This window comes from Haliotis asinina, chromosome 6 (genome assembly GCF_037392515.1).
Source record: "Haliotis asinina isolate JCU_RB_2024 chromosome 6, JCU_Hal_asi_v2, whole genome shotgun sequence".
Taxonomy (NCBI): domain Eukaryota; kingdom Metazoa; phylum Mollusca; class Gastropoda; order Lepetellida; family Haliotidae; genus Haliotis; species Haliotis asinina.
The window spans coordinates 31,080,692-31,094,075 of NC_090285.1; the positions used below are offsets into that span (position 1 = coordinate 31,080,692).

A 13,384-nucleotide genomic window follows, 5' to 3' on the forward strand; every position below is an offset into this window, starting at 1 on the left:
TGCTCATTATTGGTTAACTAAATTACTTAGAATGGCTGACATCATACAATTAGTTGCCAGGTGTGCTATCTTGGGTGACCAATGAGAGGTTTATCAGGTTTTCACAAATGTGAAAGACGTGAAATGATGTGTTGCTTTTTCGCAAATTAGACTGTTGTAAGACACGCGACACAGAGCAGGATTATTTACCAGCTGCAGATGAATGAAATACGATTTCTTTTATGTGGATATTGATGGATACATTCCTGAACAAGGTAGTAGCCTGACATTGTTGCTATAAAATTAGTCTGTTTTACATTCATTATTTGCATTCTTTTAAAATTTATTTGTTGTAGTTTTCAGCACAATCTAACTGGCAGAAAACACACACTAAATCTCGTATGTGTGTGAAATAGGATCCACATTGGCAATCTATACAACGTATAAATGTTGCTCTCATGTTAGAAATTTACTATAAGTATAAGCAGACCGTGTGTTCTTTTATTAATTTTCAAAATGATACAAATATGACATAATTTGGGTTATGAGACAAAATATAGAGACGTACACTGGCTTCGTTATTTTTCCGTCCAAATAGTTTTTTGCCATTTCCACCACTGGCAGATGATTAACCTTCAAAGTGTTTCATTTGTTTTCATAATACATTTGTAATGAAGCAAAAGTGACTTCACCTTAGTTGATCTTGCTATAATTAAACTATCAATTGCGCATACGGACTGCGCAGCAGAAGTTACGAACCAGTCACGAATTCTGAGATATCATCCGGGTACTCACGGGAGAAAAACAATAACAAAAGTTTACACCAGTCCACGAAATTGCTCCGCATCAGTGTCCCTTTAATCCGAACCACTATGACCCACTACATTTTGTGAGTAATCATGCAAAACCACTCATGCTGTCACCCTACCATGCTTATGCCTTTCCTATTTTTTACTATGCTATCTACATTATCCTTACACTGTCCCCTTCCACTCTTTTCTGAAACAAAATCATCTGATGACTCTGATGAATCATTGGATATTTCATTCACGCAAACCCTTGAATTGAATGTCTGATGCCTTTCATCAGTGGCCATTTTCATTTTGTACCCAATCTGCTCATTCATCACCTATCCATATCTCATAGGTTACAGAATAGGAGGAGAGTGTCAAATTGCAATTGGAATACTTGTAAGTGTCTATACACTGGAGTGATGACACACTATGTTTATACCTAACCTTCAAAGCTCAGTCAGTTAGCTGTCTGGGCTAACAATTCCAGTGATGCAAGTTTTCTTCTGAGAGACTTTCACAAAACTGTTTGCTTGTCTCTGTGTCATGTGACCTATCTTAGAGATTTTCCTTATGATCAGTTTATGTGCTGCATTCCAAGGGTGCTCTAAATTTGATAACAATAAATATTAACTTACCAGTGTAAGGCACCTATTGGCATTAAGACCTACAGCCTAATTTACTGTAAATGGCTACTAGTACAAAATATTAGGTCACAAGACTCTCATATATGGAAAAGGAACTTGAACAACACACTTTAACTTTTAAGTTTAACATGACGTGTTGGAACTTAAATCTACTAAACCTGCAACTGTGTACGAGTCGGATAACACTGATGTCAGTCATAAAATGGTAATAAAAGGTATTCCATATACAGAACTTTCTACATGTCCTATATGGTCACTGCAAAACAACGTTAAAAATATAGCATGTTGACATATCACACCTTGCAAGGCAGTACTTTCCAGATCATTACAAAGAAAGTGTTATGCACAATCATATATAGACCAATACACATGATGACAAATAAATAAACATCATTGTGTGAGTAATAAGACAATTCTGCAAACGGAATTCATCCGAAGTATCATCACCGGAAATAATAGACATCTCCTTCATTGGCTTCTAACTTGGACATACCTTCTGGAATGCATCACAATCAAGACAATCGAAGGTAAGGTCAATGAATGTACATCCAGTCATTGCACATCAAACCAAAGACACTTGTATGGCATGCAGAAACCTTAAGCACACTCTGGAGGCAGATATAGTGTCTTTTTTAGATTAAATATTATTAAACTTCACACTGAATAATAGTTTGTAAAATCGTGCGCCACGAGTGACGTCCCCTTGCATGGAGGTCATCATAATATGTCACAAAATATTTTTTGAAATATTATTTCTAAATGAGCTAAAAATAATTTGTGTATGATTCGTAGATAACTATTAAATATTCTTACAATATTTAATATGACAAATAAGAACAGTGTGTTCTTCTGACATCATTATTTATGCAAAATGGCGTCCGACTCTGATTTGAAGGTTCGTTGTATTTAAGCTCTCATTGTGTTCCTTTTATCTGACATGTCTTCATATTTTGGACTCTGCATCTATGAACATTCATCTAGCAGTTATCTTGCACATTACCTTTTGAAGTTGATAACTAGCCACTGTAAATATCAATAAGTAATGAAATTTGTTTTTCATTCTTTGACCTTGACCTTTAGTTAATAGAATTAGCGATTAAGGAAGCACTCGCCACATTACGCTTGTTTCTATTATCAGTAGTTAATTAATATTCATTTACATCCACATGACAGTCTTTATCTTAATGTCAGTACTCCGTATTTTCTGCAGAAAGGCCGTACAATATGTATACATCGCGCACCTGCTCACGTGTACTGGGGGTGTGGCACAAAGGCGAAGTGTGATTGGTTGGTCTGTGAACGATAATTAGCATATGCTAAACGTAAGGTCAAAATATGACTCAAACACAACGTGAATTTATTGTCAAATGCCATGTTATCATATAATCTGTTTTATTATCTCTGATTCCATGTAATTTGAGAAATTATTAGTATTAACTATTAGATTAGAAAGCGAGCGTTTAAGATCAGTTATAGTTTATTTCCATTCCAAAAAAATCTTAGTCTCAGTACTTTTGGTTGCATCCCACTACCAGGGATCTACAAAAGCCTGAACAGGGATAGGTCACTCGCTTGCTTTCTTTACCATTTGTACTAATTAACGTGTGCCTCGTCATGCTCCAACGTACACAGTGACTTGGCTCGTTCCCAGCACTACTACACGTGTTTTACAGAACTTCAGCCAGTTTATTGTATCAGTCGGAATTTTACAATGAATGAATGCATTATATATAGTATAAATTAAGAGCAAGAATCATGTGACTGAATGAAAGAAAGAAGAAGTACATATGTGAATGAATGAAAGAATAAATGATACACCGCGGCCTTCCCTCCCAGAACATGTTAAAGAACGAAAAGTAGCTTGAGAACACATGTGTTAACTCCAGCTGTCCTTTTTTTAAAAAATCTACTTTGAGACATTTTTGCTTACATTAATAATTGATTCAGATATCTTATTGCTTGTGGGGAAAGGAATGGACATTAACGAAATGTTATCTGACACTGTCATACAACCCTCAAAAACAGAATGTGTGACACTGTCACAAAGCGTCCTAAACACCTTTCCAGTTTTGTCAAATAATAAGATCAACAAGAAAGAAAGAAGTTATGGAACTATAGTCCTCAAGCATCACAAGCATCAACGGTGGATCAGATCAGATCGGTGATATGTCATATTTTTCACACACCTCCAATACACCCTAACAATTTTTTTAAGTAATAAAACTGTTACTATTACTTGCAAGTACCTTTCAACTAAAGGTATGTTTCCCTTCTAAAAATTAAACGAATGTGTAAAAGACGTTTTTATCTTCACATTTTAGTCTATCTTCGCAGTGAATCGAGAATAGAAGCCAGTGAGCTATACCATGCAGACTTGAAACTTTACTACAAATCTACTGTCCTAATACGGACACTAATACCAATTATTTGATTTAAACAAAAGGGACAAAATAGTTAACCTATCTTCTACATGTAGGATTTCAGTTGTTATAACATTCAGCAAATTTAATCAGCCGCTGAAAATAAACGGCTCAATCTTAAATATTACGCTGTCACCATATTGGCTACACTGGTTACGAAACGACCCGAGACATACGTTTAGCGGCTTTTCGTGGCGTTTCTTCTCCCTCTCTTTATAGTTTCCCTGCCACTACTGAGTCTCAGTGGAGTATAACAAAAAGTACTGAGACTTAGTTTACACAGACTGAGTTAATTTCTAGAATAACACTTGGCAGTATCTAACAATTCTGTGAAGCTGTCACCAACATAATGTCATTTCAAAGTATACTTTCTTATAACTTCTTTGAGTGGCATTTTAGAAGTTGAGGTGTACAAATAGGACAAATTGTTATGGATAACAACTTCTTTATTGCATGGAATATGAATCCTGCTTGACAACAGCACAAGAATCTGTATCAAAACGTCGCAATCATGCAATAAAGGAGTTGTTATCCATAACACTTTGTCCTATTTGTATATTTTCATATGCCATCTCAGAACAGTTTCAGTAGAGCCATTGAAATGACACTTTACATTGTAAGAGTCACTGACATCATCATATAATCATCGTTCCCAGACACATACTGGCTAGCGACCAGTTATCGCCACGTACCAGTTATCGCCAACACCTGGCTGTAACGCTTTACTTGTACTTCCAGAGTATTTCACACATTGACACATCCCCAAAATATACAAAGGTTACAAGAGTTAGAATTACTGTGAGTATTTTACATTGTAGTCGTTACAAATATGAATCTCTAGGAAGGAGAGACCCAAATATGTTGGGGGTATGTCACATGACCATTAGTGTGTTGTCATGAAATTTCATAAACAATGAGAATTGAATGAAAGTCATCCTGGCTGTGTTGTGAATCTATGACTTCACAATTCAGTCCACAGAAAGTTCAGATTTTAATTTAATTGAATAACATAAACACTTAAGAAATGGCTATAATTGGTCTTGTTAGTTGTTGGGAAAGCACAATCTGCACCATCCTCGATATCTCCAGGGTATACGTTCTGATAAGTCTCCACTATACCCAGGACGCATCTACGGCTCTGCCAGATAAATTTATTACCTCCCTTTCCGCCTTCTCACAGTAGCCAATCAGCTAGACCGCCGTTTTAACCGAGCTTGCCAGTGTCAACAAAGGTAGCGGTTGCAACTGCGAAGGTTTACTCGCAGTGCGACTCAGATTTTAGGGAAATCATACAAACAAACTGACAGGTCCGAAACTTTAAAACAACATATGCAAGAACGCCTTCTACCTCTGCCAGAGAACCTCTGCATGGTTTCTGTTGCCAAGTATAATCGGTGAGATAATTAAAAAAACAAAAGTGAGTTGTGATTGGTTCGTTCAACTTCCCAGCGTAGACACCTGATTGGATCAAAAGACAGTCAAGGGAGGTAATAAATTTATCTGGCAGAGCCGTAGATGCGTCCAGGGTATAGTGGAGACTTATCGGAATGTATACCCTGGAGATATCGATGATGAATCTACACTACCATGCTTCCTGTTAACTGTGTTTTGGAGATACTTGATATTGACAACTGTAAACAAGCAGAAAACATCGGTGAATAGCTGATCTATCATCAAGATAAATTTTATATCATTCTGTTAAGAAATAATGGATCAAATCGTTGAAAACTGCTTAAAATGGCGATAACTGGTCACTAGCCAGTATTACTGCAACATTTGAATTTCAGCTAATACATTCTGAGCCTCACCTAGGAAGACTGGACCTAAAAACCTTGAATGTGTTTTTCTAGCATCAGAGAGCATTTGATGTCTTGCAAAGTTGTATGCTCTCCCTGTATACACGTGCAGTTGCCGTGACCATGCATGATATTTGATAACACGCTATCAGGGGTGCTGTTCATTTGGCACTGGCTTTCAGAATAGTGTTGTTGTTGGGTTTTTTTTCATGTTTTGAAACATCAATTTGGAGTTAATTTTCAGAAAGATGTGTTATGTAGAATGCAATGCCAGCAACTAAGAGACCTTTGTATTGTTCTCGTAAAATCAGTCAAGTTACATGGCCACGAGTCATCTCGTGTTCATGCAAGATTTTTATTATGTTTGGTATGTTTTCTTTTATGAATTTTTTTGCCAGGATGAAATGTATTCTGTTATTAAGGTATCCTGTTTCAGTACATGTCTGGGTTTGGCAATGAGTTTGCCTCAGAGGATTCCCGTTGCCCTGGAGCGCTGCCTGAAGGACAGGTATAGTATACACAGACATACCTGCAATTAACACTAGTACCAGTAGGAGAGACTTGAAAGTGAGTTTTGATTGGTTCGTTCAACTTCCTAGTGTAGACACTTGATTGGATGAAAAGCCAACCAAAGGAGGTAATAAATTTATCAGGCTGAGCCGTAGATGCGTCCTGGGTATAGTGGAGACTTATCGGAACGTATACCCTGGAGATATCGAGGCCCCAATTGCGGTGGTCAGGAAGGGCAGCTAGTTGGCTAGACTATGAACATATAAAATACTTAGTAACTCCAAACATGGTAATACTTAAGGTCAGGGAAGTTTATTTACAAGCATTTTCTCCATGTAGATATCATATTCAGATAACATAGCTAGTGGTACTTCTAATTGTTCTTAGACAGACTCATTAATGAAGGTCTGGGTTATAAATGGTCTTCAGCAACCCATGCCTGTCAGAAAAGGTGACTAACAGAATCTGGTGGTCAGGCTTGTTGACTTGGTTGACACAGCTTATCCCAGTTGGAGGGCTGTAGTTAATTTTTCTTAGTAAGTGGGGACACTATGAACATTAAAAGAATCTCATGTCAGTACTTTGCTGCATAAAAAGTAATCTGTAAAATAATTCTAGGGGTTCAGCTGCTCCCCAGCCCCTCTGGTCTACCTATGGACCCGGGCCTACTTGCAGAAAGCAATCTTAGTGCTACAATGATTGTCACTCCCATTCTCCAACATAGGCTTAAGGCTGTCGTAGCACTAAGAATGCTATGTGCAAGTGGGCCCTTATTTGCATAGATCAATGCTCACAGTGTTGATTAGTAGATTGTCTGTGCCAGTCTTGTTTATTTACAGACTGCCACCATATAGCTGAAATATTTCTGAGTGCAAAATTAAACAACAAGCCATCTTATCGTAAACTCAGTAAAATGCATATACCAGTACTCTGAACCATTTTCAACATGTATGGTTGATTATTGTCATTCATGGAGATAGTTAAAACAACATGGGCAATACCTACACAGTGGCACTAAAGCCTGTGTGTTGTGGGGTCAAGCCAGTAGTAGAGTAGGGCCCCCTGTAACAGCCTGGAGTCAGTTGAAATTTCATCTGTGAAACATGAGTCAGTATGGCAATACATAGAACCCACTATATCAAACATGTTAAATGGTAGTTTTGTTTGCAACGTTTTTTTTAACAAATCCACCCATCTCTACAAAGTTTGTAGGCAGAGAGTGAGAGTGAGAGTGATTGTGTGAAGACAAATGTACGATTTAGCTATGTCAGTCACCTGTCTGTAGTGGACATGTTGATGGGTAGTGTCCCCTCACTTAGCCAGATTCTGTCAAAACTGATCATCCACATAGTGGGATTTGGCTGACTAGGATTAGTGTTTTGATTACATCTAGTCCAGATGAACCATACTATGTATCAGCAAAATGCTCAGTTAGTGAGATTTGTTACATTGCATTTAAGTGAGATGCATGTGCGTTGATGTGGTAATTATTTGGGGAGGGTTTTGAGGAAATGCTCAATTGGTGACATTAGTGACATATTTATTAAAGTGAGACACATTAATGTGGTATTGTTTAAATTCTTTTGGAGATTTCAGGAAATGCTTGCTCGTTTAGTGATAGTAGTGACATAATTTTAACTAGTTCAAGATTATTTGCGCAAAAATATTTATCATTTCAAGCACAAACATTAAGGCATCTGGTTAAAAAACGACAGAATTTTGTGTCTAAACAGATAAATTATGTACTTGATAAAGTGTCACCAAAGATAAATTGTTGAAGGAGTTATAAATACTGATTATCAAGAAAAATCATTTTCACCAAGCACTAATGAACTATGGTATTCTTTGCCTGAAGAACTTATACAATCACCAATTGTAGGAAAAAAAGAAATCAGGAAAAAAAGAAATCAGGAAAAAAAGAATCAGCCATATGGTTATATTTTAATAGTGTATGTGTATCATCCTCTGAAGAAACATTTTTAAGGGATTAACTGGCTTCCAGTCATGTATAATTGATATACGGTCACATTAGTTTTGATAGTGGTACCAATAGATCTATGTGACATGTGACATTATGGAGGTGATAGAGAGCAAACAATGACATTACAACGGAGCACTGGACAGAATATAAGACTTTGTAGCCTGAAGTAACTATGTGCTGTTACAAATAGGACTTGAACACATTCTGCAGACTGATTTATGATTATAGATGTATTATAAAATATATTTTTAAACTTATCCTATCTAAGCCAATATAATCTATTTTTTTAAATTTTAACCAATAGCCACTGTAATCTATATTTTGAAATTTTAACTATAAATTGTATATTTATGTACTTATCTTATCTCATGTTATGCATCTCTCTTCCTCACTTCGACCATGTGTGGAAACGTGCTTTCAGCTAAATTGAATCAAATCTTCCTGGCCCCTGACCACCTGACCTCTGCCCCATAGATACCTGTCAATCACCTTACTCGTGTAGCCATCTCAGCTGATCACGTGACAACTTGTACCAGTCAGTCTCTTTCTTGTCGCACCACAGTGTGGATGTGTGTTGTCTCTGTGAAGATATAAGTTGGAATTGTGAATAAACATGGGTGGATCTAAAGAGAAGGTATCTAAGAAACATAGACATTGCGGTCAATGTAATGGAAACTTCTCAGCGACAGACCCTCACAACTTATGTGTGGATTGCATAGGCATTTGTGATGGGTCCAACAGATGTACGTATTGTGAAGGTTTAGACGATGAGGAGTTTTCTCTGTATCGGCAGGTAGCTAATAGACGGTCATCTGATAGAGATCGTCGGCGAGCAGAAAACATGCAATTTGCTCCTACAAAGGCAAGGAAAGAACGACACAAATTAGTTGCTAGACGGTCATCTTCGAAATCAGAAGATGAAGCTTTTTTCAATGAGGTCTCGGAGTCATACCTGAGTGAGAATTTGAGACAATTGTCTTTTGAGATGATTTCGCAGGACGTGGGTGAATCCTTGTCACCACCACGTATGATGGTTTTATCATAACCACAACCTTCATTGCGTCCAGCGTCTATTGTGACGATGCCGCAGTATTCATTGATTCACCCGTCCGATCCATTGACTCAAGAATTCTCTAGTGCGATTCGGTCTACCACTCAAGGCCACAATGTGGTTGCAGCTCTGCCGATTGAGTCTGATTAGACGATTCACTTAAGTGGTAAGGGTGGAATCGATTTTTTGTTTTCCCATCCACTTCGCACGAATGCTTCTTAAGTGATGCGCTCTCAACAACAGCTTTGTTTGGATGCACCGCTCACTCAGGGTGACTTCACTTCGGTGTTTGATCACGAAGTGGTTATTTCCCATGTTGGTTCCACTGCTATGCTTAGTGCACATACAGTTGGCAGTGTGGTGGTTATGAGTGTGCCTCTTGTGTCAATGGCTACTCCACATGTATTGACTACAGCTGACAGGGCACCATTAGTAACTTGCTCCACAGGTTACTCAGGCGTGACTGGTTCGTTACATAGCGCTCCGCAGTCTACATCAACGCCTTTTTCAAGACCTACTTTGCAACATCGCAACCCATGGATTTTGATGCATTTGTGGTGTGTGTAGATGCGGCAATATGGCAGCAAGTGCCTGACGCTCCTGTTACATTACCCTCTTTACCGATTCACAATTCGGTAGGTGTTTATTGGTCTGTCACCCTGTCTGAACCGGACGGCCCATTATGAACCCACCAACCCAGACTTGGGGTCAGGGACTGGATCCTCTTTTCGGGGAAGAGGAAGCAGAGGTCGTGCCAATCGTCAGCGTCTCTCCTCTGGCACTCCGGGGCCATCGGGCATTTCCGACCAGTCGCCCAACACGAAGTCCGATAGGCAGTGACTGCATGACATCAGAGCACGATTGGGTACTTGGAATTTATGCACCAAATTGGACCATTCTGGAAGACCCTTATGTGTGAACCACTCTGTCCAAATGTTTTCAACTCCCGGTTGTGGGGAATCCTCCCTTAACCCGGTTACCAGAACACAGAACATTTCCAGTTCAGCAACTGTATGTCTTGTGAACCACAATAGATACGTTACTCCAGGAGCTTGCGATAGAGTCCCTGGGACCGGCTCCAGTTGATCCGGGATTTTATTCACCGATTTCACTAGTCCCGAAGAAGGATTCGGACAAGTTAAGGCTAATTTTCAACATAAAGGTTTTCAACAAGATTTATCCACAGGCTCCACCTCACTTCCGGATGGTGTCAGTAGCTCTTTTAAGAACAATCATCAAACCGTGGGATTACATGGTCAGTCTTGATCTGTAGGATGCATATCTGCACATCCCGATCTTCCCAGCTCATCGCAAGTTTCTTCGGTTTGTTTTCGAGGGGACCTACTATCAGTGGGGGGTGCTTCTGTTTGGAATTTCTTCGGCACTGTGGCTATTCACACGGGTCACGAAGCCAATCACCAGCTTTCTGCATCGCAAAGGGATAATCTTCGAAGCATACATCGACGTACGTCAAGCCCAAGCCGATTCTACTCTTCTCCTGCGTCACATGGAGTTCACTATGCAGCTATTTCACAAGTTAGATAGATAGATCTTTATTATGCATGAAGGCCACCGGCCCATATACATATAACACATATACAATCAGAATATATTGGAACATGACGTAGAACAATTAGGCGTTTAACAAAGTCTGCCTCTTTTTGTAAGCAGTATATATATATTTGCATACATTTAGCAATGATACCCTGGACGCTGAAGATAACAAGCTTTTGAATATAAATATATTTGGAATTCGGTTATAGACATGTGGAAAATAACGTAGTCTTTCTTCAGAATAATACTTGCATACTAAAAGGAAATGGAATTCATCCTCTATACCGAATTTACAAAGAGGACATGTGCGTAAAGATACATCTTCCTTCATTTTGTTTCAATCGTAGTAAGCCTGCTCGGAATTTGATAAGAACATTACGATATTTAAATTCATGTATAACGCTTAGATATTTCTCAGTAACCAGCAGACTTTTACACTCTCTGTACAAATCGTAGCGTGAACTGCTGTGAAGAGTACAATGCCAGGATTGGTAAAACATATTTATACATACATCTTTAAAACATCTAAGGAAATCGACTTTATTACCTACACCTTGTGCCAACCATACAAAGCCAAATCCATGTGAAAAAAGTATATTACGAATATGAGAAGCATAATTATTTTGCCCAATGTTATCTAAATACAATAACATATCATATGACTTTTTGGGTATTCTACCAGGGTGCATTTCTGTAAGTTTTAACCAATATTTAATAACTCGACATAAGGCATTTATGTATAAAGGATATCGTCCGCATTCGCCATATATTATAACGTTAGGCGTTTGTAATCCTACATTTAAATATCTCTTACATGCGAGGACATGAATTTTTTCTATGTTTTCAATGCGGCTAACCCCCCATAACTCCGCTCCATAAAGTAATATTGGTTGAATTTGTGAGTCAAATATTTTAAAGAATACCTTCGGATCAACCACATCAATCTTTCTTAAGTTGTATAAAATTTGCAATAATGCCCTTTTTCCTCTCAGTGCTAGATCGTTTGTACATTTATTCATTTTAAATGTGGATGAAAATATAATACCAAGATATCTATATGAATTCACAACATCAATTATGGAGTCCTTATAATACCATTTTTCTTTAGCTGACAAGCGCCCACCTCTTCTAAAAACAACTATATTGGTTTTATCCAGGTTAACTTCAAGTCCCCATTTATCAGAATATGATTCTAAAATATTCAATTGTTTCTGTAGTCCTGAGACAACGTCGGATATGAGAATGACATCATCTGCAAAAAGTAATAGCAATATCTCTAAAATGTCAGGAAACAGCTGTACACCAAATTTACCATTCTCTACAATATCCGTACACAATTCACCAATAAAGAAGGAAAAAAGAAGTGGACTTAAAATACACCCTTGTCTTAGACCGACCGGGCAGTCAAAATAGTCTGTGTGAATGTTATCGTTGCATCTTACACATGCTTTAACAGATGCATATATACTTTTTATCACCTTTAACATTGTACCATTTAATCCAGAGTTTTGAAGACAGTACCAAAGTTTATGTCGCGAGACAGAATCGAACGCTTTCTTAAAATCTACGAAAGCAACATATACTTTTTTCCTTTTTCTTGATAAGCATTTCTGGATTATTGCGTTTAGGGTGAAAATGTGATCAGTTGTAGAATACTGTTTTCTAAAGCCGGCTTGGAATTCGGGTATTTTATCTCTTATCGTTGCCCATGTTGTAAGTCTGGTATGAAGAATCTGTGTGTATATTTTGCTGAGTGCACTTAGAAGGGAGATACCTCTGTAATTATCGGGATTGTCTCGTTCACCTTTTTTATGTATGGGGATTATAATTGCTTTAGTCCAATTGTCTGGGAAAACACCTTTATGAAACAATGTGTTAAAAAGCTTTCTAAGAAAGGGTAGAATAATATGTGTACAACATGTAAGCATTTCAACAATTATACCGTCATTACCTGGAGATTTTCCTCTTTTTAGATGATCTAAGGCTAATTTAATTTCGGAATCAGTGAAATCACATTCAAGAATAGTAGCATCTCTATCATCAGTACAATCCTTAGCATCTTGACATTCGAAAGGTACTGTATCACTGGTCACAGTTCAATTAAAAACTGTAGAAAAATGATCGAGCCATATATCTTTGTCGATCGGAGGTTGTGGCTTATTTCCTCCAGAAATGAATCGGAGCTCTTTCCAAAAGGCTTTTGAATCTGATAATGTTGCATTTAATCTATTTCTACTTTTGAGTTTAAACATGGCCTTTGATTTTCTACATATATTTTTATATTCATTCCTTAGTTTGCAATACATGCTTCTTGTTTCGTTTGATTTTTGTGTTCTAAATCTTCTTAACGAACGTCTTGCTTCTCTTTTAGCAGATTTACAATGATGATTATAAAATGAAATATTGTGGTTATTTTTGTTTCTAAGAGGCTTTTTCATACAATCAGCGGCTCTAAGAATGACAGATACAAATTCATCAACAGCACGATTGACATCGCTCTCTATATAATCGTTAAGGTCTTCATTCCCCCACAGATAGCTTAGAGATTCTAGATATACATCAATCTTGCTATCCTCCCACCTATATCTACACTCACCTCGTGATTGTTCATGTTTACGTTCAGCCTCATTGTCTGTCACTTCGGTAGTGCAATTC

The 13,384-nt window shown here is 37.8% G+C and overlaps 2 protein-coding genes and 1 pseudogene across 5 annotated transcripts in view; 1 reads left to right on the forward strand and 2 right to left on the reverse strand.

Annotated features, from left to right (window-relative positions):
* The window catches only part of LOC137288149 (mitogen-activated protein kinase kinase kinase 15-like), a 74,634-nt gene extending 72,511 nt beyond the window's left edge, over positions 1-2,123 (reverse strand). For all 4 annotated transcript variants that reach the window (XM_067820565.1, XM_067820563.1, XM_067820562.1 and 1 more), the window contains exon 1: positions 1,911-2,123. The gene's annotated coding sequence lies outside the window, so the exon portion shown is untranslated. The remainder of the gene's footprint in view (positions 1-1,910) is intronic.
* Positions 2,124-2,255: 132 nt separating this feature from the next.
* Positions 2,256-13,384, forward strand: part of LOC137288156 (homogentisate 1,2-dioxygenase-like) — a 45,423-nt gene continuing 34,294 nt past the window's right edge. Inside the window, exons 1-2 of the mRNA XM_067820573.1 lie at positions 2,256-2,312; positions 6,070-6,141. Coding sequence (XP_067676674.1) covers positions 2,289-2,312; positions 6,070-6,141 — 96 coding nt within the window. The 5' untranslated portion in view covers positions 2,256-2,288. The remainder of the gene's footprint in view (positions 2,313-6,069; positions 6,142-13,384) is intronic.
* Positions 10,809-11,748, reverse strand: LOC137286650 (uncharacterized; annotated as a pseudogene).